Raw genomic sequence first — 27,430 nt, 5'->3', positions numbered from 1 at the left:
AGTCCAGTTTGGCTGAGTGGTGTGAACAGCTCTTACCTCCTCTGTGGAACCAGTCCAGTTTGGCTGAGTGGTGTGAACAGCTCTTACCTCCTCTGTGGAACCAGTCCAGTTTGGCTGAGTGGTGTGAACAGCTCTTACCTCCTCTGTGGAACCAGTCCAGTTTGGCTGAGTGGTGTGAACAGCTCTTACCTCCTCTGTGGAACCAGTCCAGTTTGGCTGAGTGGCGTGAACAGCTCTTAACTCCTCTGTGGAACCAGGCCAGTCCAGTTTAGCTGAGTGGTGTGAACAGCTCTTACCTCCTCTGTCCTGTCAGTATAAGATCAGCCACGTTTTTAGTATGAATGTTATTATGTGTAAAGTGTGAAGTGCAACACTGCAGCGTACGTCATCAGTCACTGAGCCTCGACCAAAACACTCTGTGGGTGTGTCCCAAATGGCTCCCTATTCCCCACAGGGCTTTGGTCTAAAGTAGTGCACTATGTAGGGAATAGGGTGCCATTTGGGATGTAGAATCACCTGTGTAGAACCTATGCAACACTTGACTTGGAAAGTCGTCTAAGACATGGTACAGCCAGGGGACAGGGTTTACCATGTATACTATGTATTAGATGAATAAATATCTCCTCACGTTCTGTTGTTGTTCTGTTGTTGGCAGGCCGTCTGTGGTGTGGGATGGGGATTTAGCCCGGGAACCACTGTGAATACTATCTCTCTCTCGTTCACTATCGTATTTAAGTGAAACAGAGAATGATATGACAGTTTGGATTTCGGACGACCGGGTTTGAGGAGAGGATGTCGAGAGGTCGGTAGAAAACACAAAGTAGCTCTTCTCAGGTCTCAAGAATATAACTGATTCTAGTACCCGCATGTCATGCAGACGTTGTTGTAAAATATCTCCGCAGTTAACTGGCGCTAACTGGCGGTGAGTGCTGCCATCTAGTGGATCGTAACAGAAACACACACAAGTACATTTGGAATCCTCCGTGACGAGACAAAAAGCTGTGTTGGGATCGAGAGGAAGAGTTTTGACAAAACGACACGCAGAGACAATTTAATGCAACCTCTTTAATAAATTAAAAAAAGAAGGTATCTTTCATTCTCACACCCCACCAGCATCCATGTCATTACAATTGATGGAATAAACTGTGTGTATTTTAAGAAAGGAAAAAAGTATACCGTTTCTGCATTTCATTCCTAATAGGACGCTACTTCTTCTCCATTAGCCTCCACCGTTCATGTGATAAATACCCTAGAGAGAGGCCGCGTCCAAAATTAGCACCCTATTCCCTATTTAGCACCCTACTTTTGACCAGGGCCCATACAATTCTGGTCCAAAGGTAGTGCACTACATAGGGAATAGAGCGGCCTTTTGTGACACAGAACAGAGTCTTGACACGTTGATATATGGGCTTCTCCTGGTAAAGCTGTTAAGGCCAATACAGTCCTGACCAGTCATCATGACGAATAAAGACCATGTGATTAAGGCCAATACAGTCCTGACCAGTCATCATGACGAATAAAGACCATGTGATTAAGGCCAATACAGTCCTGACCAGTCATCATGACGAATAAAGACCATGTGATTAAGGCCAATACAGTCCTGACCAGTCATCATGACGAATAAAGACCATGTGATTAAGGCCAATACAGTCCTCTCTCCCCTTTTTAACGCAGACTGAAGGTAAACGTTCTACCCTGAACAGAAACACAAGCAGGGTGAAAACCAGAACTGTTATATTCTGTAGATGACTGGTCAAAAACTGATCAGTCATCATGACGAATAAAGACCATGTGATTGCAGGGGGGAAAACACTTTTGAGAGACTGGATTAGATTAGACAATGAGTGTCGTTAATCTACAAGAGGTTTAACTCCTGAAAAAGAACCACTTCATGTACCAGAGAGAATCTACTTGTTACCTTTAGAAACAGAAGGGTGGCTATAGGACAAGGAGAAGTACCGATGTGACTAAAGTGCAATCGGGACAAAATGGACAATCAAACCAGGTCGAGCATTTTAGGCTGTTTCAGTGCAGCGTGTTCAAACGCCTAGAACGGATGTTTCAGCCGTACGAAGAGCATCTTAAGCCCAGACAATCTCATGAGGAAAATTAAAACATAACAGTATACTCCATCTAACATATCATCGAGTCCTTGTTGTATTTCTGAGAACACCAAGATGTATCGTTGGCCTCGTAAGCCTGGTTCCTCTCTAGGTTTCTTCCCGAGGGTTCCTTGGCCCTTTTCTAGGGAGTTTTTCCCTAGCCGACGTGCTTCTACACCTGCATTGCTTGCTGTTTTGGGGGGGGGTTTAGGCTGGGTTTCTGTACAGCACTTTGTGACTTCAGCTGATGTAAGAAGGGCTTTATAAATAAATTTATTGATTGATTGTTAACAGGGAATTTAGTGGGATAATAAAAAAATTTGAAAAAGTTGTTTATTTGACGTTGCCATAGTATCAACACCAGGTCGAACAGGAGACCGAATCAACTGAGACAGACAGGAAGTAAAACAACAAACAATACCATGCACCAGGAACTAAACCATCTCTGACTCCACGTTACATCAAAACTCCTCTCAAAACTCCTCTTTCATGTGTTTTGTGTTATTATGAAGATAACTGGTTTAGTTCACACCCTGAAATGGTACAGAAGGTCTTTGGTGCCACGGACTGATTCCAAGTCAGTTTAGATTGAATGATTTTGATATTTAGTGTAGTTGTTTTGTTTGTTAGTTTGACTCAAATCAGTGTGACACAAATGGCACCCTATTCCCTATATAGGGCACTACTTTTGAACAGGACCCATAGGGAATAAGGCACCTTTTGGAATGTATCCTCAGTCTGTCTGCCTGTCATGCCCTGGCTTGGAGTGGTGTAAATGTACAATCTCTCCTCTCCTCTCCTCTCCTCTCCTCTCCTCTCCTCTCCTCTCCTCTCCCCTTCCTCTCCTCTCCTCTCCTCTCAGCAATATTCCAAGTACAAAAAAAACAAAAAAACAATTCTAAGGTCGTCGACAGGTCAAAGTTCAGTTCTTCAGGTTAAAAACGAACCAGCAGAGGGAGGTCATCGGAACTGGACGACACCCCCAACAGAGGTCAACAGAAGGGTCACCATAGAACCTCAATTAACCACAATGATCATCATAGACCTGGTCGTCCAGGTAACAGGTCTCTCCAGACCGTTGGTTGGTGTTCGTTATTCTTCTTCTTGATTGGTGGATTACTTGCTTGTTTGCGTTTTGAATGATTTGTACACCTCTCTCTCTCTCTCTCCCCTCTCTATCACTCTCTCCCTCTCTCTCTCCCTCTCTCTCTCCCCTCTCTATCACTCTCTCCCTCTCTCTCTCCCTCCCCATCTCTCTCTCCCCCTCTTTCTCTCTCTCCCTTCCCCTCTCTCTTTCCCCCTCCCTCCCCCCCTCTCTCTCTCCCTCCCCCTCTCCCCCCCTCTCTCTCCCCTCTCTATCACTCACTCTCCCTCCCCCTCTCTCTCTCACTCTCTCCCCTCTCTATCACTCTCTCTCTCCCTCCCCCTCTCTCTCTCCCTCCCCCTCTCTCTCTCTCCCTCCCCCCTCTCTCTCTCTCACTCTCTTTCTCTCTCTCTCTCTCTCCCTCTCTCTCACTCTCCCTCCCCCTCACTCTCGCTCTCACTCTCCCTCCCCCTCACTCTCGCTCTCGCTCTCACTCTCCCTCCCCCTCACTCTCTCTCTCTCTCTCTCTCGTAGCGCCTTTGTGGTCGTTTTTATGGCTAAACTGATTTCTTGTTGTTCAGTTTCTTGCCTTTCTTGAGGGCAAGTTTGTTCTTCACATGACCACGCTTCCTCTTCGCCGTCTGAAGAAATGAAATCATAATAACATTTAGATGAGACAGTAGATCAGTCCAGAAAACCTATATCCCTCAAACCCTAGGCATTTAGCACTCTGATAGGTTAGCACTTCGATAGGTTAACCTCAGGCATTTAGCACTCCGATAGGTTAACCCTGAATTTAATAACATTTAGATGAGACAGTAGATCAGTCCAGAAAACCTATATCCCTCAAACCCTAGGCATTTAGCACTCTGATAGGTTAGCACTTCGATAGGTTAACCTCAGGCATTTAGCACTCCGATAGGTTAACCCTAGGAATTTAGCACCCTGATAAGTTAACCCTAGGCATTTAGCACTCTGATAGGTTAACTACAGACATTTAGCACTCTGATAGGTTAACTACAGACATTTAGCGCTCTGATAGGTTAACCCTAGGCATTTAGCACTCTGATAGGTTAACCCTAGGCATTTAGCACTCTGATAGGTTAACCCTAGGCATTTAGCACTCTGATAGGTTAACCCTAGGCATTTAGCACTCTGATAGGTTAACCCTAGACATTTAGCACTCTGATAGGTTAACCCTAGACATTTAGCACTCTGATAGGTTAATCCTAGGCATTTAGCATTCTGATAGGTTAACCCTGGACATTTAGCACTCTGATAGGTTAACCCCAGGCATTTAGCATTCTGATAGGTTAACCCTAGACATTTAGTTATCACTCTGATAGGTTAACCCTAGAAATGTAGCATTCTGATAGGTTAACCCTAGGCATTTAACACTCTGATAGGTTAACCCTAGACATTTAGCACTCTGATAGGTTAACCCTAGGCATTTAGCACTCTGATATGTTAACCCTAGACATTTATCACTCTGATAGGTTAACCCTAGGCATTTAGCACTCTGATAGGTTAACCCTAGGCATTTAGCCCTCTGATAGGTTAACCCTAGGCATTTAGCCCTCTGATAGGTTAACCCTAGGCATTTAGCACTCTGATAGGTTAGCACTTCGATAGGTTTACCTTAGGCATTTAGCACACTGATAGGTCAGATGGAATTTTAGCCTCGTTTCTTATACTAGGGTACAAGGATGAAGGGAGGGGGGTAATTGATTCTGGATAAGGACAAGGATGGAGGGAGGGGGTAATTGATTCTGGACAAGGACACGGATGAAGGGAGGGGGTAATTGATTCTGGATAAGGACAAGGATGAAGGGAGGGGGTAATTGATTCTGGATAAGGACAAGGATGGAGGGAGGGGGTAATTGATTCTGGACAAGGACAAGGATGAAGGGAGGGGGTAATTGATTCTGGATAAGGACAAGGATGGAGGGAGGGGGTAATTGATTCTGGATAAGGACAAGGATGAAGGGAGGGGGGTAATTGATTCTGGACAAGGACAAGGATGAAGGGAGGGGGTAATTGATTCTGGACAAGGACAAGGATGGAGGGAGGGGGGTAATTGATTCTGGACAAGGACAAGGATGAAGGGAGGGGGTAATTGATTCTGGACAAGGACAAGGATGAAGGGAGGGTGGTAATTGATTCTGGACAAGGACAAGGATGGAGGGAGGGGGGTAATTGATTCTGGACAAGGACAAGGATGAAGGGAGGGGGTAATTGATTCTGGACAAGGACAAGGATGAAGGGAGGGGGTAATTGATTCTGGATAAGGACAAGGATGAAGGGAGGGGGGGTAATTGATTCTGGACAAGGACAAGGATGAAGGGAGGGGGTAATTGATTCTGGACAAGGACAAGGATGGAGGGAGGGGGGTAATTGATTCTGGACAAGGATGGAGGGAGGGGGGTAATTGATTCTGGACAAGGACAAGGATGGAGGGAGGGGGTAATTGATTCTGGACAAGGACAAGGATGGAGGGATGGGGTAATTGATTCTGGATAAGGACAAGGATGAAGGGAGGGGGGTAATTGATTCTGGACAAGGACAAGGATGGAGGGAGGGGGGTAATTGATTCTGGATAAGGACAAGGATGAAGGGAGGGGGGTAATTGATTCTGGATAAGGACAAGGATGAAGGGAGGGGGTAATTGATTCTGGACAAGGACAAGGATGAAGGGAGGGAGGTAATTGATTCTGGACAAGGACAAGGATGGAGGGAGGGGGTAATTGATTCTGGATAAGGATGAAGGGAGGGGGTAATTGATTCTGGACAAGGACAAGGATGAAGGGAGGGGGTAATTGATTCTGGACAAGGACAAGGATGAAGGGAGGGGGGTAATTGATTCTGGACAAGGACAAGGATGAAGGGAGGGAGGTAATTGATTCTGGACAAGGACAAGGATGGAGGGAGGGGGTAATTGATTCTGGATAAGGACAAGGATGAAGGGAGGGGGTAATTGATTCTGGACAAGGACAAGGTGGAGGGAGGGGGTAATTGATTCTGGACAAGGACAAGGATGAAGGGATGGGGTAATTGATTCTGGACAAAGACGAAGGGAGGGGGTAATTGATTCTGGACAAGGATGAAGGGAGGGGGGGTAATTGATTCTGGACAAAGATGAAGGGAGGGGGTAATTGATTCTGGACAAGGATGAAGGGAGGGGGTAATTGATTCTGGACAAAGACGAAGGGAGGGGGTAATTGATTCTGGACAAGGATGAAGGGAGGGGGTAATTGATTCTGGACAAAGACGAAGGGAGGGGGTAATTGATTCTGGACAAGGATGAAGGGAGGGGGGGGTAATTGATTCTGGATAAGGACAAGGATGGAGGGAGGGGGTAATTGATTCTGGACAAGGACAAGGATGAAGGGAGGGGGTAATTGATTCTGGACAAGGACAAGGATGAAGGGATGGGGTAATTGATTCTGGACAAGGACAAGGATGAAGGGAGGGGGTAATTGATTCTGGACAAGGACAAGGATGGAGGGAGGGGGTAATTGATTCTGGACAAGGACAAGGATGAAGGGAGGGGGTAATTGATTCTGGACAAGGACAAGGATGAAGGGAGGGGGTAATTGATTCTGGATAAGGACAAGGATGAAGGGAGGGGGGTAATTGATTCTGGACAAGGACAAGGATGAAGGGAGGGGGGTAATTGATTCTGGACAAGGACAAGGATGAAGGGAGGGGGGTAATTGATTCTGGACAAGGACAAGGATGAAGGGAGGGGGTAATTGATTCTGGACAAGGACAAGGATGAAGGGAGGTAGGTAATTGATTCTGGATAAGGACAAGGATGGAGGGAGGGGGGTAATTGATTCTGGACAAGGACAAGGATGAAGGGAGGGGGTAATTGATTCTGGATAAGGACAAAGATGAAGGGAGGGGGTAATTGATTCTGGACAAGGACAAGGATGAAGGGAGGGGGTAATTGATTCTGGACAAGGACAAGGATGAAGGGAGGGGGTAATTGATTCTGGATAAGGACAAGGATGAAGGGAGGGGGGTAATTGATTCTGGACAAGGACAAGGATGAAGGGAGGGGGTAATTGATTCTGGATAAGGACAAGGATGAAGGGAGGGGGGTAATTGATTCTGGATAAGGACAAGGATGGAGGGAGGGGGTAATTGATTCTGGATAAGGACAAGGATGAAGGGAGGGGGTAATTGATTCTGGACAAGGACAAGGATGAAGGGAGGGGGTAATTGATTCTGGATAAGGATGAAGGGAGGGGGTAATTGATTCTGGACAAGGACAAGGATGAAGGGAGGGGGTAATTGATTCTGGATAAGGACAAGGATGGAGGGAGGGGGTAATTGATTCTGGATAAGGACAATGATGAAGGGAGGGGGTAATTGATTCTGGATAAGGACAAGGATGAAGGGAGGGGGGTAATTGATTCTGGACAAGGACAAGGATGAAGGGAGGGGGGTAATTGATTCTGGATAAGGACAAGGATGGAGGGAGGGGGGTAATTGATTCTGGATAAGGACAAGGATGAAGGGAGGGGGTAATTGATTCTGGATAAGGACAAGGATGAAGGGAGGGGGTAATTGATTCTGGATAAGGATGAAGGGAGGGGGTAATTGATTCTGGACAAGGACAAGGATGAAGGGAGGGGGTAATTGATTCTGGATAAGGACAAGGATGGAGGGAGGGAGTAATTGATTCTGGACAAGGATGAAGGGAGGGGGTAATTGATTCTGGACAAGGACAAGGATGAAGGGAGGGGGTAATTGATTCTGGATAAGGACAAGGATGAAGGGAGGGGGGGGTAATTGATTCTGGACAAAGACAAGGATGGAGGGAGGGGGTAATTGATTCTGGACAAGGACAAGGATGAAGGGAGGGGGGTAATTGATTCTGGATAAGGACAAGGATGAAGGGAGGGGGGGGGTAATTGATTCTGGACAAAGACGAAGGGAGGGGGTAATTGATTCTGGACAAAGACAAGGATGGAGGGAGGGGGTAATTGATTCTGGACAAAGACAAGGATGGAGGGATGGGGTAATTGATTCTGGATAAGGACAAGGATGAAGGGAGGGGGGGGGTAATTGATTCTGGACAAAGACGAAGGGAGGGGGTAATTGATTCTGGACAAGGATGAAGGGAGGGGGTAATTGATTCTGGACAAGGACAAGGATGAAGGGAGGGGGGTAATTGATTCTGGACAAGGACAAGGATGAAGGGAGGGGGGTAATTGATTCTGGATAAGGACAAGGATGAAGGGAGGGGGGGGTAATTGATTCTGGACAAGGATGAAGGGAGAGGGTAATTGATTCTGGACAAAGACGAAGGGAGGGGGTAATTGATTCTGGACAAGGATGAAGGGAGGGGGGGTAATTGATTCTGGACAAGGATGAAGGGGGGGGGGGGGGTAATTGTTCTGGACAAAGACGAAGGGAGGGGATAATTGATTCTGGACAAAGACGAAGGGAGGGGGTAATTGATTCTGGACAAGGATGAAGGGGGGGGGGGGGGGTTAATTGTTCTGGACAAGGATGAAGGGAGGGGGTAACCAGAGCTCTCCATTAGAGAAGAGAGAAGCGTGGATGATCCTGTATCAGTCACCAGAGCTCTCCATTAGAGAAGCGTGGATGATCCTGTATCATTCACTAGAGATTTCAATTAGAGAAGCGTGGAGGATCCTGTACCTTTTTAGAGGTGTACTTTTGTCTGCTGCTGCTGCTGCGGGGGCTGTGCACCAGGGGGTCCCTGTTCTCCTCCTTCTTGACCTTGTAGATCCGGACCAGCCAGTGTTCTGAGGTGAATGCCTCCTCCAGGTGTTTCAGCTTGATGTCCTTGTTACCGATCTCAGTGTTACGGGTCCGGTCGAAACCCGGCGGCGTCCGGAAGTCCAGCTGGAGGAGAGACGGACAGGCGGTGTGAGTGTTTGACAGTAAACTAGAGAGACGGACAGGGGGTGTGAGTGTTTGACAGTAAACTAGAGAGACGGACAGGGGGTGTGAGTGTTTGACAGTAAACTAGAGAGACGGACAGGGGGTGTGAGTGTTTGACAGTAAACTAGAGAGACGGACAGGGGGTGTGAGTGTTTGACAGTAAACTAGAGAGACGGACAGGGGGTGTGAGTGTTTGACAGTAAACTAGAGAGACGGACAGGGGGTGTGAGTGTTTGACAGTAAACTAGAGAGACGGACAGGTGGTGTGAGTGTTTGACAGTAAACTAGAGAGACGGACAGGGGGTGTGAGTGTTTGACAGTAAACTAGAGAGACGGACAGGGGGTGTGAGTGTTTGACAGTAAACTAGAGAGACGGACAGGGGGTGTGAGTGTTTGACAGTAAACTAGAGAGACGGACAGGGGGTGTGAGTGTTTGACAGTAAACTAGAGAGACGGACAGGGGGTGTGAGTGTTTGACAGTAAACTAGAGAGACGGACAGGCGGTGTGAGTGTTTGACAGTAAACTAGAGAGACGGACAGGGGGTGTGAGTGTTTGACAGTAAACTAGAGAGACGGACAGGGGGTGTGAGTGTTTGACAGTAAACTAGAGAGACGGACAGGGGGTGTGAGTGTTTGACAGTAAACTAGAGAGACGGACAGGGGGTGTGAGTGTTTGACAGTAAACTAGAGAGACGGACAGGCGGTGTGAGTGTTTGACAGTAAACTAGAGAGACGGACAGGGGGTGTGAGTGTTTGACAGTAAACTAGAGAGACGGACAGGGGGTGTGAGTGTTTGACAGTAAACTAGAGAGACGGACAGGGGGTGTGAGTGTTTGACAGTAAACTAGAGAGACGGACAGGGGGTGTGAGTGTTTGACAGTAAACTAGAGAGACGGACAGGGGGTGTGAGTGTGTGACAGTAAACTAGAGAGACGGACAGGGGGTGTGAGTGTTTGACAGTAAACTAGAGAGACGGACAAGGGGTGTGAGTGTTTGACAGTAAACTAGAGAGACGGACAGGGGGTGTGAGTGTTTGACAGTAAACTAGAGAGACGGACAGGGGGTGTGAGTGTTTGACAGTAAACTAGAGAGACGGACAGGGGGTGTAAGTGTTTGACAGTAAACTAGAGAGACGGACAGGCGGTGTGACTGTTTGACAGTAAACTAGAGAGACGGACAGGGGGTGTGAGTGTTTGACAGTAAACTAGAGAGACGGACAGGGGGTGTGAGTGTTTGACAGTAAACTAGAGAGACGGACAGGCGGTGTGAGTGTTTGACAGTAAACTAGAGAGACGGACAGGGGGTGTGAGTGTTTGACAGTAAACTAGAGAGACGGACAGGGGGTGTGAGTGTTTGACAGTAAACTAGAGAGACGGACAGGGGGTGTGAGTGTTTGACAGTAAACTAGAGAGACGGACAGGGGGTGTGAGTGTTTGACAGTAAACTAGAGAGACGGACAGGGGGTGTGAGTGTGTGACAGTAAACTAGAGAGACGGACAGGGGGTGTGAGTGTTTGACAGTAAACTAGAGAGACGGACAAGGGGTGTGAGTGTTTGACAGTAAACTAGAGAGACGGACAGGGGGTGTGAGTGTTTGACAGTAAACTAGAGAGACGGACAGGGGGTGTGAGTGTTTGACAGTAAACTAGAGAGACGGACAGGGGGTGTAAGTGTTTGACAGTAAACTAGAGAGACGGACAGGCGGTGTGACTGTTTGACAGTAAACTAGAGAGACGGACAGGGGGTGTGAGTGTTTGACAGTAAACTAGAGAGACGGACAGGGGGTGTGAGTGTTTGACAGTAAACTAGAGAGACGGACAGGGGGTGTGAGTGTTTGACAGTAAACTAGAGAGACGGACAGGGGGTGTGAGTGTTTGACAGTAAACTAGAGAGACGGACAGGTGGTGTGAGTGTTTGACAGTAAACTAGAGAGACGGACAGGGGGTGTGAGTGTTTGACAGTAAACTAGAGAGACGGACAGGGGGTGTGAGTGTTTGACAGTAAACTAGAGAGACGGACAGGTGGTGTGAGTGTTTGACAGTAAACTAGAGAGACGGACAGGGGGTGTAAGTGTTTGACAGTAAACTAGAGAGACGGACAGGCGGTGTGAGTGTTTGACAGTAAACTAGAGAGACGGACAGGGGGTGTGAGTGTTTGACAGTAAACTAGAGAGACGGACAGGCGGTGTGAGTGTTTGACAGTAAACTAGAGGTGCTGTGTCAGGGCTTGACATCTCTGTGACAGTAAACTAGAGGGGCTGTGTCAGGGGGTGTGAGTGTTTGACAGTAAACTAGAGGGGCTGTGTCAGGGGGTGTGAGTGTTTGACAGTAAACTAGAGGGGCTGTGTCAGGGGGTGTGAGTGTTTGACAGTAAACTAGAGAGACGGACAGGGGGTGTGAGTGTTTGACAGTAAACTAGAGAGACGGACAGGGGGTGTGAGTGTTTGACAGTAAACTAGAGAGACGGACAGGGGGTGTGAGTGTTTGACAGTAAACTAGAGAGACGGACAAGGGGTGTGAGTGTGTGACAGTAAACTAGAGGTGCTGTGTCAGGGCTTGACATCTCTGTGACAGTAAACTAGAGGGGCTGTGTCAGGGCTTGACATCACTGTGACAGTAAACTAGAGGGGCTGTGTCAGGGCTTGACATCCCTGTGACAGTAAACTAGAGGGGCTGTGTCAGGGCTTGACATCTCTGTGACAGTAAACTAGAGGGGCTGTGTCAGGGCTTGACATCACTGAGACAGTAAACTAGAGAGACGGACAGGGGGTGTAAGTGTTTGACAGTAAACTAGAGAGACGGACAGGCGGTGTGAGTGTTTGACAGTAAACTAGAGAGACGGACAGGGGGTGTGAGTGTTTGACAGTAAACTAGAGAGACGGACAGGCGGTGTGAGTGTTTGACAGTAAACTAGAGAGACGGACAGGGGGTGTGAGTGTTTGACAGTAAACTAGAGAGACGGACAGGGGGTGTGAGTGTTTGACAGTAAACTAGAGAGACGGACAGGGGGTGTGAGTGTTTGACAGTAAACTAGAGAGACGGACAGGGGGTGTGAGTGTTTGACAGTAAACTAGAGAGACGGACAGGGGGTGTGAGTGTTTGACAGTAAACTAGAGAGACGGACAGGGGGTGTGAGTGTTTGACAGTAAACTAGAGAGACGGACAGGTGGTGTGAGTGTTTGACAGTAAACTAGAGAGACGGACAGGGGGTGTGAGTGTTTGACAGTAAACTAGAGAGACGGACAGGCGGTGTGAGTGTTTGACAGTAAACTAGAGAGACGGACAGGGGGTGTGAGTGTTTGACAGTAAACTAGAGAGACGGACAGGGGGTGTGAGTGTTTGACAGTAAACTAGAGAGACGGACAGGGGGTGTGAGTGTTTGACAGTAAACTAGAGAGACGGACAGGGGGTGTGAGTGTTTGACAGTAAACTAGAGAGACGGACAGGCGGTGTGAGTGTTTGACAGTAAACTAGAGAGACGGACAGGGGGTGTGAGTGTTTGACAGTAAACTAGAGAGACGGACAGGGGGTGTGAGTGTTTGACAGTAAACTAGAGAGACGGACAGGGGGTGTGAGTGTTTGACAGTAAACTAGAGAGACGGACAGGGGGTGTGAGTGTTTGACAGTAAACTAGAGAGACGGACAGGGGGTGTGAGTGTGTGACAGTAAACTAGAGAGACGGACAGGGGGTGTGAGTGTTTGACAGTAAACTAGAGAGACGGACAAGGGGTGTGAGTGTTTGACAGTAAACTAGAGAGACGGACAGGGGGTGTGAGTGTTTGACAGTAAACTAGAGAGACGGACAGGGGGTGTGAGTGTTTGACAGTAAACTAGAGAGACGGACAGGGGGTGTAAGTGTTTGACAGTAAACTAGAGAGACGGACAGGCGGTGTGACTGTTTGACAGTAAACTAGAGAGACGGACAGGGGGTGTGAGTGTTTGACAGTAAACTAGAGAGACGGACAGGGGGTGTGAGTGTTTGACAGTAAACTAGAGAGACGGACAGGCGGTGTGAGTGTTTGACAGTAAACTAGAGAGACGGACAGGGGGTGTGAGTGTTTGACAGTAAACTAGAGAGACGGACAGGGGGTGTGAGTGTTTGACAGTAAACTAGAGAGACGGACAGGGGGTGTGAGTGTTTGACAGTAAACTAGAGAGACGGACAGGGGGTGTGAGTGTTTGACAGTAAACTAGAGAGACGGACAGGGGGTGTGAGTGTGTGACAGTAAACTAGAGAGACGGACAGGGGGTGTGAGTGTTTGACAGTAAACTAGAGAGACGGACAAGGGGTGTGAGTGTTTGACAGTAAACTAGAGAGACGGACAGGGGGTGTGAGTGTTTGACAGTAAACTAGAGAGACGGACAGGGGGTGTGAGTGTTTGACAGTAAACTAGAGAGACGGACAGGGGGTGTAAGTGTTTGACAGTAAACTAGAGAGACGGACAGGCGGTGTGACTGTTTGACAGTAAACTAGAGAGACGGACAGGGGGTGTGAGTGTTTGACAGTAAACTAGAGAGACGGACAGGGGGTGTGAGTGTTTGACAGTAAACTAGAGAGACGGACAGGGGGTGTGAGTGTTTGACAGTAAACTAGAGAGACGGACAGGGGGTGTGAGTGTTTGACAGTAAACTAGAGAGACGGACAGGTGGTGTGAGTGTTTGACAGTAAACTAGAGAGACGGACAGGGGGTGTGAGTGTTTGACAGTAAACTAGAGAGACGGACAGGGGGTGTGAGTGTTTGACAGTAAACTAGAGAGACGGACAGGTGGTGTGAGTGTTTGACAGTAAACTAGAGAGACGGACAGGGGGTGTAAGTGTTTGACAGTAAACTAGAGAGACGGACAGGCGGTGTGAGTGTTTGACAGTAAACTAGAGAGACGGACAGGGGGTGTGAGTGTTTGACAGTAAACTAGAGAGACGGACAGGCGGTGTGAGTGTTTGACAGTAAACTAGAGGTGCTGTGTCAGGGCTTGACATCTCTGTGACAGTAAACTAGAGGGGCTGTGTCAGGGGGTGTGAGTGTTTGACAGTAAACTAGAGGGGCTGTGTCAGGGGGTGTGAGTGTTTGACAGTAAACTAGAGGGGCTGTGTCAGGGGGTGTGAGTGTTTGACAGTAAACTAGAGAGACGGACAGGGGGTGTGAGTGTTTGACAGTAAACTAGAGAGACGGACAGGGGGTGTGAGTGTTTGACAGTAAACTAGAGAGACGGACAGGGGGTGTGAGTGTTTGACAGTAAACTAGAGAGACGGACAAGGGGTGTGAGTGTGTGACAGTAAACTAGAGGTGCTGTGTCAGGGCTTGACATCTCTGTGACAGTAAACTAGAGGGGCTGTGTCAGGGCTTGACATCACTGTGACAGTAAACTAGAGGGGCTGTGTCAGGGCTTGACATCCCTGTGACAGTAAACTAGAGGGGCTGTGTCAGGGCTTGACATCTCTGTGACAGTAAACTAGAGGGGCTGTGTCAGGGCTTGACATCACTGAGACAGTAAACTAGAGAGACGGACAGGGGGTGTAAGTGTTTGACAGTAAACTAGAGAGACGGACAGGCGGTGTGAGTGTTTGACAGTAAACTAGAGAGACGGACAGGGGGTGTGAGTGTTTGACAGTAAACTAGAGAGACGGACAGGCGGTGTGAGTGTTTGACAGTAAACTAGAGAGACGGACAGGGGGTGTGAGTGTTTGACAGTAAACTAGAGAGACGGACAGGGGGTGTGAGTGTTTGACAGTAAACTAGAGAGACGGACAGGGGGTGTGAGTGTTTGACAGTAAACTAGAGAGACGGACAGGGGGTGTGAGTGTTTGACAGTAAACTAGAGAGACGGACAGGGGGTGTGAGTGTTTGACAGTAAACTAGAGAGACGGACAGGGGGTGTGAGTGTTTGACAGTAAACTAGAGAGACGGACAGGTGGTGTGAGTGTTTGACAGTAAACTAGAGAGACGGACAGGGGGTGTGAGTGTTTGACAGTAAACTAGAGAGACGGACAGGGGGTGTGAGTGTTTGACAGTAAACTAGAGAGACGGACAGGGGGTGTGAGTGTTTGACAGTAAACTAGAGAGACGGACAGGGGGTGTAAGTGTTTGACAGTAAACTAGAGAGACGGACAGGCGGTGTGAGTGTTTGACAGTAAACTAGAGGTGCTGTGTCAGGGCTTGACATCTCTGTGACAGTAAACTAGAGGGGCTGTGTCAGGGGGTGTGAGTGTTTGACAGTAAACTAGAGGGGCTGTGTCAGGGGGTGTGAGTGTTTGACAGTAAACTAGAGGGGCTGTGTCAGGGGGTGTGAGTGTTTGACAGTAAACTAGAGAGACGGACAGGGGGTGTGAGTGTTTGACAGTAAACTAGAGAGACGGACAGGGGGTGTGAGTGTTTGACAGTAAACTAGAGAGACGGACAGGGGGTGTGAGTGTTTGACAGTAAACTAGAGAGACGGACAAGGGGTGTGAGTGTGTGACAGTAAACTAGAGGTGCTGTGTCAGGGCTTGACATCTCTGTGACAGTAAACTAGAGGGGCTGTGTCAGGGCTTGACATCACTGTGACAGTAAACTAGAGGGGCTGTGTCAGGGCTTGACATCCCTGTGACAGTAAACTAGAGGGGCTGTGTCAGGGCTTGACATCTCTGTGACAGTAAACTAGAGGGGCTGTGTCAGGGCTTGACATCACTGAGACAGTAAACTAGAGGGGCTGTGTCAGGGCTTGACATCCCTGTGACAGTAAACTAGAGGGGCTGTGTCAGGGCTTGACATCTCTGTGACAGTAAACTAGAGGGGCTGTGTCAGGGCTTGACATCTCTGTGACAGTAAACTAGAGGTGCTGTGTCAGGGCTTGCCATCTCTGTGACAGTAAACTAGAGGGGCTGTGTCAGGGCTTGACATCTCTGTGACAGTAAACTAGAGGGGCTGTGTCAGGGCTTGACATCTCTGTGACAGTAAACTAGAGGGTCTGTGTCAGGGCTTGACATCTCTGTGACAGTAAACTAGAGGGGCTGTGTCAGGGCTTGACATCCCTGTGAAGTGACAGTAAACTAGAGGAGCTGTGTCAGGGCTTGACATCTCTGTGACAGTAAACTAGAGGGGCTGTGTCAGGGCTTGACATCCCTGTGACAGTAAACTAGAGGAGCTGTGTCAGGGCTTGACATCTCTGTGACAGTAAACTAGAGGGGCTGTGTCAGGGCTTGACATCTCTGTGACAGTAAACTAGAGGGGCTGTGTCAGGGCTTGACATCCCTGTGAAGTGACAGTACATGGATGCATTAGGTCACAGTCCAGGTTCCTGGCAGTTCCAGGTCTCCAGTTCGGGGTGGTTTGTAAGTGCACACATACAGAGGAAGTGATATTACGTGACGGGGGGGTTGATACGGTAGAGTTGAACATCTCTAACCTGCATCTCTCCAAAGCGGTAGTACGACATCTTATACATCAGACAGTTGAGCAGGATGGGAGACCCCGCTTTGTCCACCCTAAACTCTCCCTGGGGGGTGAAGTAGTCACTCTCCTGAGGAGGGAACAGACAGACAGTTTAGTACTCTCATCCTGAGGAGGGAATAGACAGAGACAGACAGTTTAGTACCCACTCAGTTTACCCCACTCTGCGATCCTTATATAACCCACAGTTTACCTCACTTTGTGATCCTTATAGAGCTCAGTTTACCTCACTCTGCGATCCTTATATAGCCCACAGTTTACCTCACTTTGTGATCCTTATAGAGCTCAGTTTACCTCACTCTGTGATGCTTATATAGCTCAGTTTACCTCACTCTGTGATCCTGATATACCCCACAGTTTACCTCACTCTGTGATCCTGATATACCCCACAGTTTACCTCACTCTGTGATCCTGATATACCCCACAGTTTACCTCACTCTGCGATCCTTATATAGCTCACAGTTTACCTCACTCTGTGATCCTTATATAGCCCACAGTTTACCTCACTCTGTGATCCTGATATACCCCACAGTTTACCTCACTCTGTGATCCTGATATACCCCACAGTTTACCTCACTCTGTGATCCTGATATACCCCACAGTTTACCTCACTCTGCGATCCTTATATAGCTCACAGTTTACCTCACTCTGTGATCCTTATATAGCCCACAGTTTACCTCACTCTGTGATCCTTATATACCCCACAGTTTACCTCACTCTGTGATCCTTATATAGCTCACAGTTTACCTCACTCTGTGATCCTTATATAGCCCACAGTTTACCTCACTCTGCGATCCTTATAGAGCTCAGTTTACCTCACTCTGTGATCCTTATATAGCTCAGTTTACCTCACTCTGTGATCCTTATAGAGCTCAGTTTACCTCACTCTGTGATCCTTATATAGCCCACAGTTTACCTCACTCTGCGATCCTTATATAGCCCACAGCTTACCTCACTCTGTGATCCTTATATACCCCACAGTTTACCTCACTCTGCGATCCTTATAGAGCTCAGTTTACCTCACTCTGTGATCCTTATAGAGCTCAGTTTACCTCACTCTGCGATCCTTATAGAGCTCAGTTTACCTCACTCTGCGATCCTTATATACCCCTCAGTTTACCTCACTCTGCGATCCTTATATAGCCCACAGTTTACCTCACTCTGCGATCCTTATATAGCCCACAGTTTACCTCACTCTGTGATCCTTATAGAGCTCAGTTTACCTCACTCTGCGATCCTTATAGAGCTCAGTTTACCTCACTCTGCGATCCTTATATACCCCTCAGTTTACCTCACTCTGCGATCCTTATATACCCCTCAGTTTACCTCACTCTGCGATCCTTATATAGCCCACAGTTTACCTCACTCTGCGATCCTTATATAGCCCACAGTTTACCTCACTCTGCGATCCTTATATACCCCTCAGTTTACCTCACTCTGTGATCCTTATAGAGCTCAGTTTACCTCACTCTGTGATCCTTATATAGCTCAGTTTACCTCACTCTGTGATCCTTATATAGCCCACAGTTTACCTCACTCTGTGATCCTTATAGAGCTCAGTTTACCTCACTCTGTGATCCTTATATAGCCCACAGTTTACCTCACTCTGTGATCCTTATATACCCCACAGTTTACCTCACTCTGTGATCCTTATATAGCTCACAGTTTACCTCACTCTGTGATCCTTATATAGCCCACAGTTTACCTCACTCTGCGATCCTTATAGAGCTCAGTTTACCTCACTCTGTGATCCTTATATAGCTCAGTTTACCTCACTCTGTGATCCTTATAGAGCTCAGTTTACCTCACTCTGTGATCCTTATATAGCTCACAGTTTACCTCACTCTCCGATCCTTATATAGCCCACAGTTTACCTCACTCTGCGATCCTTATATAGCCCACAGTTTACCTCACTCTGTCATCCTTATATACCCCACAGTTTACCTCACTCTGCGATCCTTATAGAGCTCAGTTTACCTCACTCTGTGATCCTTATAGAGCTCAGTTTACCTCACTCTGCGATCCTTATAGAGCTCAGTTTACCTCACTCTGCGATCCTTATATACCCCTCAGTTTACCTCACTCTGCGATCCTTATATAGCCCACAGTTTACCTCACTCTGCGATCCTTATATAGCCCACAGTTTACCTCACTCTGTGATCCTTATAGAGCTCAGTTTACCTCACTCTGCGATCCTTATAGAGCTCAGTTTACCTCACTCTGCGATCCTTATATACCCCTCAGTTTACCTCACTCTGCGATCCTTATATACCCCTCAGTTTACCTCACTCTGCGATCCTTATATAGCCCACAGTTTACCTCACTCTGCGATCCTTATATAGCCCACAGTTTACCTCACTCTGCGATCCTTATATACCCCTCAGTTTACCTCACTCTGTGATCCTTATAGAGCTCAGTTTACCTCACTCTGTGATCCTTATATAGCTCAGTTTACCTCACTCTGTGATCCTTATATAGCCCACAGTTTACCTCACTCTGTGATCCTTATATAGCTCACAGTGGTAGTTACAGCTCACCAATACTTGTTTTTTTTTAAAACATGATGGTTTAAAGGCTGCTGTCTCTCACCCTGATCTCTTTGGGATGCTCTCCCTCTGTAGCTAACAGTGGAAGCATCACCTCACCACTACACTAAGGTCTCCCTCACCCTGATCTCTTTAGGATGCTCTCCCTCTGCGATCCGCACCATCCACAGGAACTTGTTGATGTCATCACCAGAGTAGCCAATCACGCCACCGAAGATAATAAGCACATAGTCCACGTCCAAAGACCTCATGATCTCATACGCTGCACTCTCATTGGACGACATGGCCTTGCCCACCTGAACACACAGAGACAGAGACAGAGAGAGGAGGGAGAGAGAGACAGAGAGGAGGGTGAGAGAGAGAGAGAGAGAGAGAGAGAGAAGAGGGGGATTGAGAGAGAGAGAGAGAGAGAGAGAGAGGAAGAGGGGGAGTGAGGGAAAGAGAGAGCAAGAGAGAGGAGGGAGAGAGAGAGAGAGAGAGGGGGATTGAGAGAGAGAGAGAGAGAGAGAGAGAGGAAGAGGGGGAGTGAGGGAAAGAGAGAGCAAGAGAGAGGAGGTTGAGGGAGAGGAGAGAGAGGAGGTTGAGGGAGAGGAGGGTGAGAGAGAGAGCGAGAGTGACAGAGAGAGAGAGCAGGGGTGGGGGAGAGAGGGGGAGAGAGAAAGAGCGAGAGAGAGAGGATGAATAACACAGGTCCACATGGTGGCGCCAGAGACACATTCTTCTTTTGCCTCCTAAAAAACTATGTTGAGATTTAAGAGCCATGTGAAATTGATTACATTTTAGATTCATTAATACATTTATTGTTTTTGATTGATTGATCGAATGTGAAACTAATGCGAAATGCACTTTAAAATAAAGTTTGAGTCATTGACTGACTGATCAAGATCCAATAATTGCTGGGAGATCAATCCAAGCAGCTACAGGGGAGATCTATCTCTCTCTCTCTCTCTCTGTGTGTGATTTCACAGGGAAGAACTCAAAGAATTAATGTTCACATGTCCTTTATATAGTGGGAGGTCATATTGTTTACACAACTGGTATTTTACACAAGCAACCGTTCCAGAACACCTTGTGTTGGGATGCAGACATACCAGGAGTCTATGGAGGACACATCCCTGTCCAACACACACTATTTATTTAACTAGGCAAGTCAGTTAAGAACAAATTCTTATTTTCAATGACGGCCTAGGAACAGTGGGTTAACTGCCTTGTTCAGGGGAACAGTGGGCTAACTGCCTTGTTCAGGGGAACAGTGGGCTAACTGCCTTGTTCAGGGGAACCTTGGGTTAACTGCCTTGTTCAGGGGAACAGTGGGCTAACAGCCTTGTTCAGGGGAACAGTGGGTTAACTGCCTTGTTCAGGGGAACAGTGGGTTAACTGCCTTGTTCAGGGGAACAGTGGGTTAACTGCCTTGTTCAGGGGAACAGTGGGTTAACTGCCTTGTTCAGGGAAACAGTGGGTTAACTGCCTTGTTCAGGGGAACAGTGGGTTAACTGCCTTGTTCAGGGGAACAGTGGGCTAACTGCCTTGCTCAGGGGAACAGTGGGTTAACTGCCTTGTTCAGGGGAACAGTGGGTTAACTGCCTTGTTCAGGGGAACAGTGGGCTAACTGCCTTGTTCAGGGGAACAGTGGGTTAACTGCCTTGTTCAGGGGCAGAACCACAGTTGCAAGATCGAATCCCCGACCTTGTCTTCCCCTTGAGAAGTGACAACAGCTCACTTCATATTCCAACATCACATTAGGGTATGGGTCTTTACCAGTGCTATATGACTGTTGTTCCAGGTGTTGTTGTCCACTAGCGTGGTCCGATTGGCCATCCCTGCTATCTGATAGCCATAGTCCCACCACGACATCACTCTGGCCTGCTCCTCTGTGTTCTGCCTTAGCCAATAGTAGGCCTCGCGGAAATCATCTAGAATATTCCTCGACCTGGGTAGAGAAGAGTGGAGAGAAACACAGAGAGAGAACTAATTTATTAAGGACTGGGACTGTTTACAAGTTCCTAGCGATTCCATAAAGCTTATTATATTCTTCTGTGGTTTGGTGAGAGAGAGAGAAACAGAGAGAGAAACAACTAGAGAGAGAGAAACAGAGAGAGAAACAACTAGAGAGAGAGAAACAGAGAGAGAAACAACTAGAGAGAGAGAAACAGAGAGAGAGAAACAACTAGAGAGAGAGAAACAGAGAGAGAAACAGAGAGAGAGAGAAACAGAGAGAGAAACAACTAGAGAGAGAGAAACAGAGAGAGAGAAACAGACAGAGAAAGAGAGAGAGAAACAACTAGAGAGAGAGAAACAGAGAGAGAAACAACTAGAGAGAGAGAAACAGAGAGAGAAACAACTAGAGAGAGAGAAACAGAGAGAGAAACAACTAGAGAGAGAGAAACAGAGAGAGAAACAGAGAGAGAGAGAAACAGAGAGAGAAACAACTAGAGAGAGAGAAACAGAGAGAGAGAAACAGACAGAGAAAGAGAGAGAGAAACAACTAGAGAGAGAGAAACAGAGAGAGAGAAACAGACAGAGAAAGAGAGAGAAACAGAGAGAAAGAGAAACACAGAGAGAGAAACAGAGAGAAAGAGAGAGAGAGACACATTAGGAAATGACAGTTCCAGAGGAAACTAATCAACTGAAGAGAGTGTGTGTATATGTGTGTGTGTGTGTATGTGTGTGTGTGTGTGTGTATATATGTGTGTATATGTGTGTGTGTGTGGTCTTACCCATCGTTGTTATAAGAGGCCAGTACAACACTAGGGCTGGAGTAAGCGTTACTAGTAACCCAGGTGCAGTGGACAGCGAACATCATGAGCAGCATCAACATCAACATGGTGACGATACTCTTAATGTTGGGCCCCAGACCTTCCTCTGTCTTCTCCTGCTCTGAGACGTGCTTACGGACCTTCCCTGCCTGCAGAGGGAGACAGGAACTCACAGATATCAGTCACACATCACCAAAAACCCCTGCAAATATGGCACGTTTAGTCAAATATCAGAACTGCAAATCCCTCTTTTCATATGCAGTGACACCAAAAACATATAGACAATCCGTTTGTGGGAAGACACATCTAATAGATATCAGTTTACTTCATGTTAGGAAAATGTCAACAGCTCTTGCTAATACCAATATGAGATCCTCATCAACTGTCCCGACAAAGATATGAGTTACCAAAATCTACACCAGTAGTGTACTTTAAACCAAAACAAATTGTATTGGTCACATATTTAACAGATGTTATTGGTCCATATTTAACAGATGTTATTGGTCCATACACATATTTAACAGATGTTATTGGTCCATATTTAACAGATGTTATTGGTCCAGACACATATTTAACAGATGTTATTGGTCCATACACATATTTAACAGATGTTATTGGTCCATATTTAACAGATGTTATTGGTCCATATTTAACAGATGTTATTGGTCCATATTTAACAGATGTTATTGGTCACATATTTAACAGATGTTATTGGTCCATATTTAAAAGATGTTATTGGTCCATATTTAACAGATGTTATTGGTCCATATATAACAGATGTTATTGGTCCATATTTAACAGATGTTATTGGTCCATATTTAACAGATGTTATTGGTCCATATTTAACAGATGTTATTGGTCCATATTTAACAGATGTTATTGGTCCATATTTAACAGATGTTATTGGTCACATATTTAACAGATGTTATTGGTCCATATTTAACAGATGTTATTGGTCCATATTTAACAGATGTTATTGGTCCATATTTAACAGATGTTATTGGTCACATATTTAACAGATGTTATTGGTCCATATTTAACAGATGTTATTGGTCCATATTTAACAGATGTTATTGGTCCATATTTAACAGATGTTATTGGTCCATATTTAACAGATGTTATTGGTCCATATTTAACAGATGTTATTGGTCCATATTTAACAGATGTTATTGGTCCATATTTAACAGATGTTATTGGTCCATATTTAACAGATGTTATTGGTCCATATTTAACAGATGTTATTGGTCCATATTTAACAGATGTTATTGGTCCATATTTAACAGATGTTATTGGTCCATATTTAACAGATGTTATTGGTCCATATTTAACAGATGTTATTGGTCCATATTTAACAGATGTTATTGGTCCATATTTAACAGATGTTATTGGTCCATATTTAACAGATGTTATTGGTCCATACACATATTTAACAGATGTTATTGGTCCATATTTAACAGATGTTATTGGTCCATATTTAACAGATGTTATTGGTCCATATTTAACAGATGTTATTGGTCACATATATAACAGATGTTATTGGTCCATATTTAACAGATGTTATTGGTCCATATTTAACAGATGTTATTGGTCCATATTTAACAGATGTTATTGGTCCATATTTAACAGATGTTATTGGTCCATATTTAACAGATGTTATTGGTCCATATTTAACAGATGTTATTGGTCCATACACATATTTAACAGATGTTATTGGTCCATATTTAACAGATGTTATTGGTCCATATTTAACAGATGTTATTGGTCCATACACATATTTAACAGATGTTATTGGTCCATATTTAACAGATGTTATTGGTCCATATTTAACAGATGTTATTGGTCCATATTTAACAGATGTTATTGGTCACATATATAACAGATGTTATTGGTCCATATTTAACAGATGTTATTGGTCCATATTTAACAGATGTTATTGGTCCATATTTAACAGATGTTATTGGTCCATATTTAACAGATGTTATTGGTCCATATTTAACAGATGTTATTGGTCCATATTTAACAGATGTTATTGGTCACATATTTAACAGATGTTATTGGTCCATATTTAACAGATGTTATTGGTCCATATTTAACAGATGTTATTGGTCCATATTTAACAGATGTTATTGGTCACATATTTAACAGATGTTATTGGTCACATATTTAACAGATGTTATTGGTCACATATTTAACAGATGTTATTGGTCCATATTTAACAGATGTTATTGGTCCATATTTAACAGATGTTATTGGTCCATATTTAACAGATGTTATTGGTCACATATTTAACAGATGTTATTGGTCACATATTTAACAGATGTTATTGGTCCATATTTAACAGATGTTATTGGTCCATATTTAACAGATGTTATTGGTCCATATTTAACAGATGTTATTGGTCCATATTTAACAGATGTTATTGGTCCATATTTAACAGATGTTATTGGTCCATATTTAACAGATGTTATTGGTCCATATTTAACAGATGTTATTGGTCACATATTTAACAGATGTTATTGGTCACATATTTAACAGATGTTATTGGTCACATATTTAACAGATGTTATTGGTCCATATTTAACAGATGTTATTGGTCCATATTTAACAGATGTTATTGGTCCATATTTAACAGATGTTATTGGTCCATATTTAACAGATGTTATTGGTCACATATATAACAGATGTTATTGGTCCATATTTAACAGATGTTATTGGTCCATATTTAACAGATGTTATTGGTCCATATTTAACAGATGTTATTGGTCCATATTTAACAGATGTTATTGGTCCATATTTAACAGATGTTATTGGTCCATATTTAACAGATGTTATTGGTCACATATTTAACAGATGTTATTGGTCCATATTTAACAGATGTTATTGGTCCATATTTAACAGATGTTATTGGTCCATATTTAACAGATGTTATTGGTCACATATTTAACAGATGTTATTGGTCACATATTTAACAGATGTTATTGGTCACATATTTAACAGATGTTATTGGTCCATATTTAACAGATGTTATTGGTCCATATTTAACAGATGTTATTGGTCCATATTTAACAGATGTTATTGGTCACATATTTAACAGATGTTATTGGTCACATATTTAACAGATGTTATTGGTCACATATTTAACAGATGTTATTGGTCCATATTTAACAGATGTTATTGGTCCATATTTAACAGATGTTATTGGTCCATATTTAACAGATGTTATTGGTCCATATTTAACAGATGTTATTGGTCCATATTTAACAGATGTTATTGGTCACATATTTAACAGATGTTATTGGTCCATATTTAACAGATGTTATTGGTCCATATTTAACAGATGTTATTGGTCCATATTTAACAGATGTTATTGGTCCATATTTAACAGATGTTATTGGTCACATATTTAACAGATGTTATTGGTCCATATTTAACAGATGTTATTGGTCACATATTTAACAGATGTTATTGGTCCATATTTAACAGATGTTATTGGTCCATATTTAACAGATGTTATTGGTCACATATTTAACAGATGTTATTGGTCACATATTTAACAGATGTTATTGGTCCATATTTAACAGATGTTATTGGTCACATATTTAACAGATGTTATTGGTCCATATTTAACAGATGTTATTGGTCCATATTTAACAGATGTTATTGGTCCATATATAACAGATGTTATTGGTCCATATTTAACAGAAGTTATTGGTCCATATTTAACAGATGTTATTGGTCCATATATAACAGATGTTATTGGTCCATATTTAACAGATGTTATTGGTCCATATTTAACAGATGTTATTGGTCCATATTTAACAGATGTTATTGGTCACATATTTAACAGATGTTATTGGTCCATATTTAACAGATGTTATTGGTCCATATTTAACAGATGTTATTGGTCCATATTTAACAGATGTTATTGGTCCATATTTAACAGATGTTATTGGTCCATATTTAACAGATGTTATTGGTCCATATTTAACAGATGTTATTGGTCCATATTTAACAGATGTTATTGGTCCAGACACATATTTAACAGATGTTATTGGTCCATATTTAACAGATGTTATTGGTCACATATTTAACAGATGTTATTGGTCCATATTTAACAGATGTTATTGGTCCATATTTAACAGATGTTATTGGTCCATATTTAACAGATGTTATTGGTCCATATTTAACAGATGTTATTGGTCCATATTTAGCAGATGTTATTGGTCCATATTTAACAGATGTTATTGGTCCATATTTAGCAGATGTTATTGGTCCATATTTAACAGATGTTATTGGTCCATATTTAACAGATGTTATTGGTCCATATTTAACAGATGTTATTGGTCCATATTTAACAGATGTTATTGGTCCATATTTAACAGATGTTATTGGTCCATATTTAGCAGATGTTATTGGTCCATATTTAACAGATGTTATTGGTCCATATTTAACAGATGTTATTGGTCCATATTTAACAGATGTTATTGGTCCATATTTAACAGATGTTATTGGTCCATATTTAACAGATGTTATTGGTCCATATTTAACAGATGTTATTGGTCCATATTTAACAGATGTTATTGGTCCATACACATATTTAACAGATGTTATTGGTCCATATTTAACAGATGTTATTGGTCCAGACACATATTTAACAGATGTTATTGGTCCATACACATATTTAACAGATGTTATTGGTCCATATTTAACAGATGTTATTGGTCCATATTTAACAGATGTTATTGGTCATATATTTAACAGATGTTATTGGTCCATATTTAACAGATGTTATTGGTCACATATTTAACAGATGTTATTGGTCCATATTTAACAGATGTTATTGGTCCATATTTAACAGATGTTATTGGTCCATATATAACAGATGTTATTGGTCCATATTTAACAGATGTTATTGGTCCATATTTAACAGATGTTATTGGTCCATATATAACAGATGTTATTGGTCCATATTTAACAGATGTTATTGGTCCATATTTAACAGATGTTATTGGTCCATATTTAACAGATGTTATTGGTCCATATTTAACAGATGTTATTGGTCCATATATAACAGATGTTATTGGTCCATATTTAACAGATGTTATTGGTCCATATTTAACAGATGTTATTGGTCCATATATAACAGATGTTATTGGTCCATATTTAACAGATGTTATTGGTCCATATTTAACAGATGTTATTGGTCCATATTTAACAGATGTTATTGGTCCATATATAACAGATGTTATTGGTCCATATTTAACAGATGTTATTGGTCCATATTTAACAGATGTTATTGGTCCATATTTAACAGATGTTATTGGTCACATATTTAACAGATGTTATTGGTCCATATTTAACAGATGTTATTGGTCACATATTTAACAGATGTTATTGGTCCATATTTAACAGATGTTATTGGTCACATATTTAACAGATGTTATTGGTCCATATTTAACAGATGTTATTGGTCCATATTTAACAGATGTTATTGGTCACATATTTAACAGATGTTATTGGTCCATATTTAACAGATGTTATTGGTCCATATTTAACAGATGTTATTGGTCACATATTTAACAGATGTTATTGGTCACA

The 27,430-nt window shown here is 44.0% G+C and overlaps 1 protein-coding gene across 1 annotated transcript in view; it reads right to left on the bottom strand.

Annotated features, from left to right (window-relative positions):
* Positions 1 to 1,050: 1,050 nt before the first annotated feature.
* The window catches only part of LOC118937320 (dolichyl-diphosphooligosaccharide--protein glycosyltransferase subunit STT3B), a 141,248-nt gene continuing 114,868 nt past the window's right edge, over positions 1,051 to 27,430 (bottom strand). The window contains exons 11-16 of the mRNA XM_090216089.1: positions 21,794 to 21,981; positions 20,835 to 21,006; positions 19,199 to 19,372; positions 16,487 to 16,600; positions 8,860 to 9,066; positions 1,051 to 3,827 (exon numbers count right to left, since the gene is read on the bottom strand). Coding sequence (XP_090072215.1) covers positions 3,744 to 3,827; positions 8,860 to 9,066; positions 16,487 to 16,600; positions 19,199 to 19,372; positions 20,835 to 21,006; positions 21,794 to 21,981 — 939 coding nt within the window. The 3' untranslated portion in view covers positions 1,051 to 3,743. The remainder of the gene's footprint in view (positions 3,828 to 8,859; positions 9,067 to 16,486; positions 16,601 to 19,198; positions 19,373 to 20,834; positions 21,007 to 21,793; positions 21,982 to 27,430) is intronic.

This window comes from Oncorhynchus mykiss, chromosome 2 (genome assembly GCF_057628025.1).
Source record: "Oncorhynchus mykiss isolate SJ-2025 chromosome 2, ASM5762802v1, whole genome shotgun sequence".
Classification (NCBI taxonomy): Eukaryota; Metazoa; Chordata; class Actinopteri; order Salmoniformes; family Salmonidae; genus Oncorhynchus; species Oncorhynchus mykiss.
Note: the sequence above shows the minus strand (reverse complement) of the source record. Positions and strands in the feature narration are given on the sequence as shown.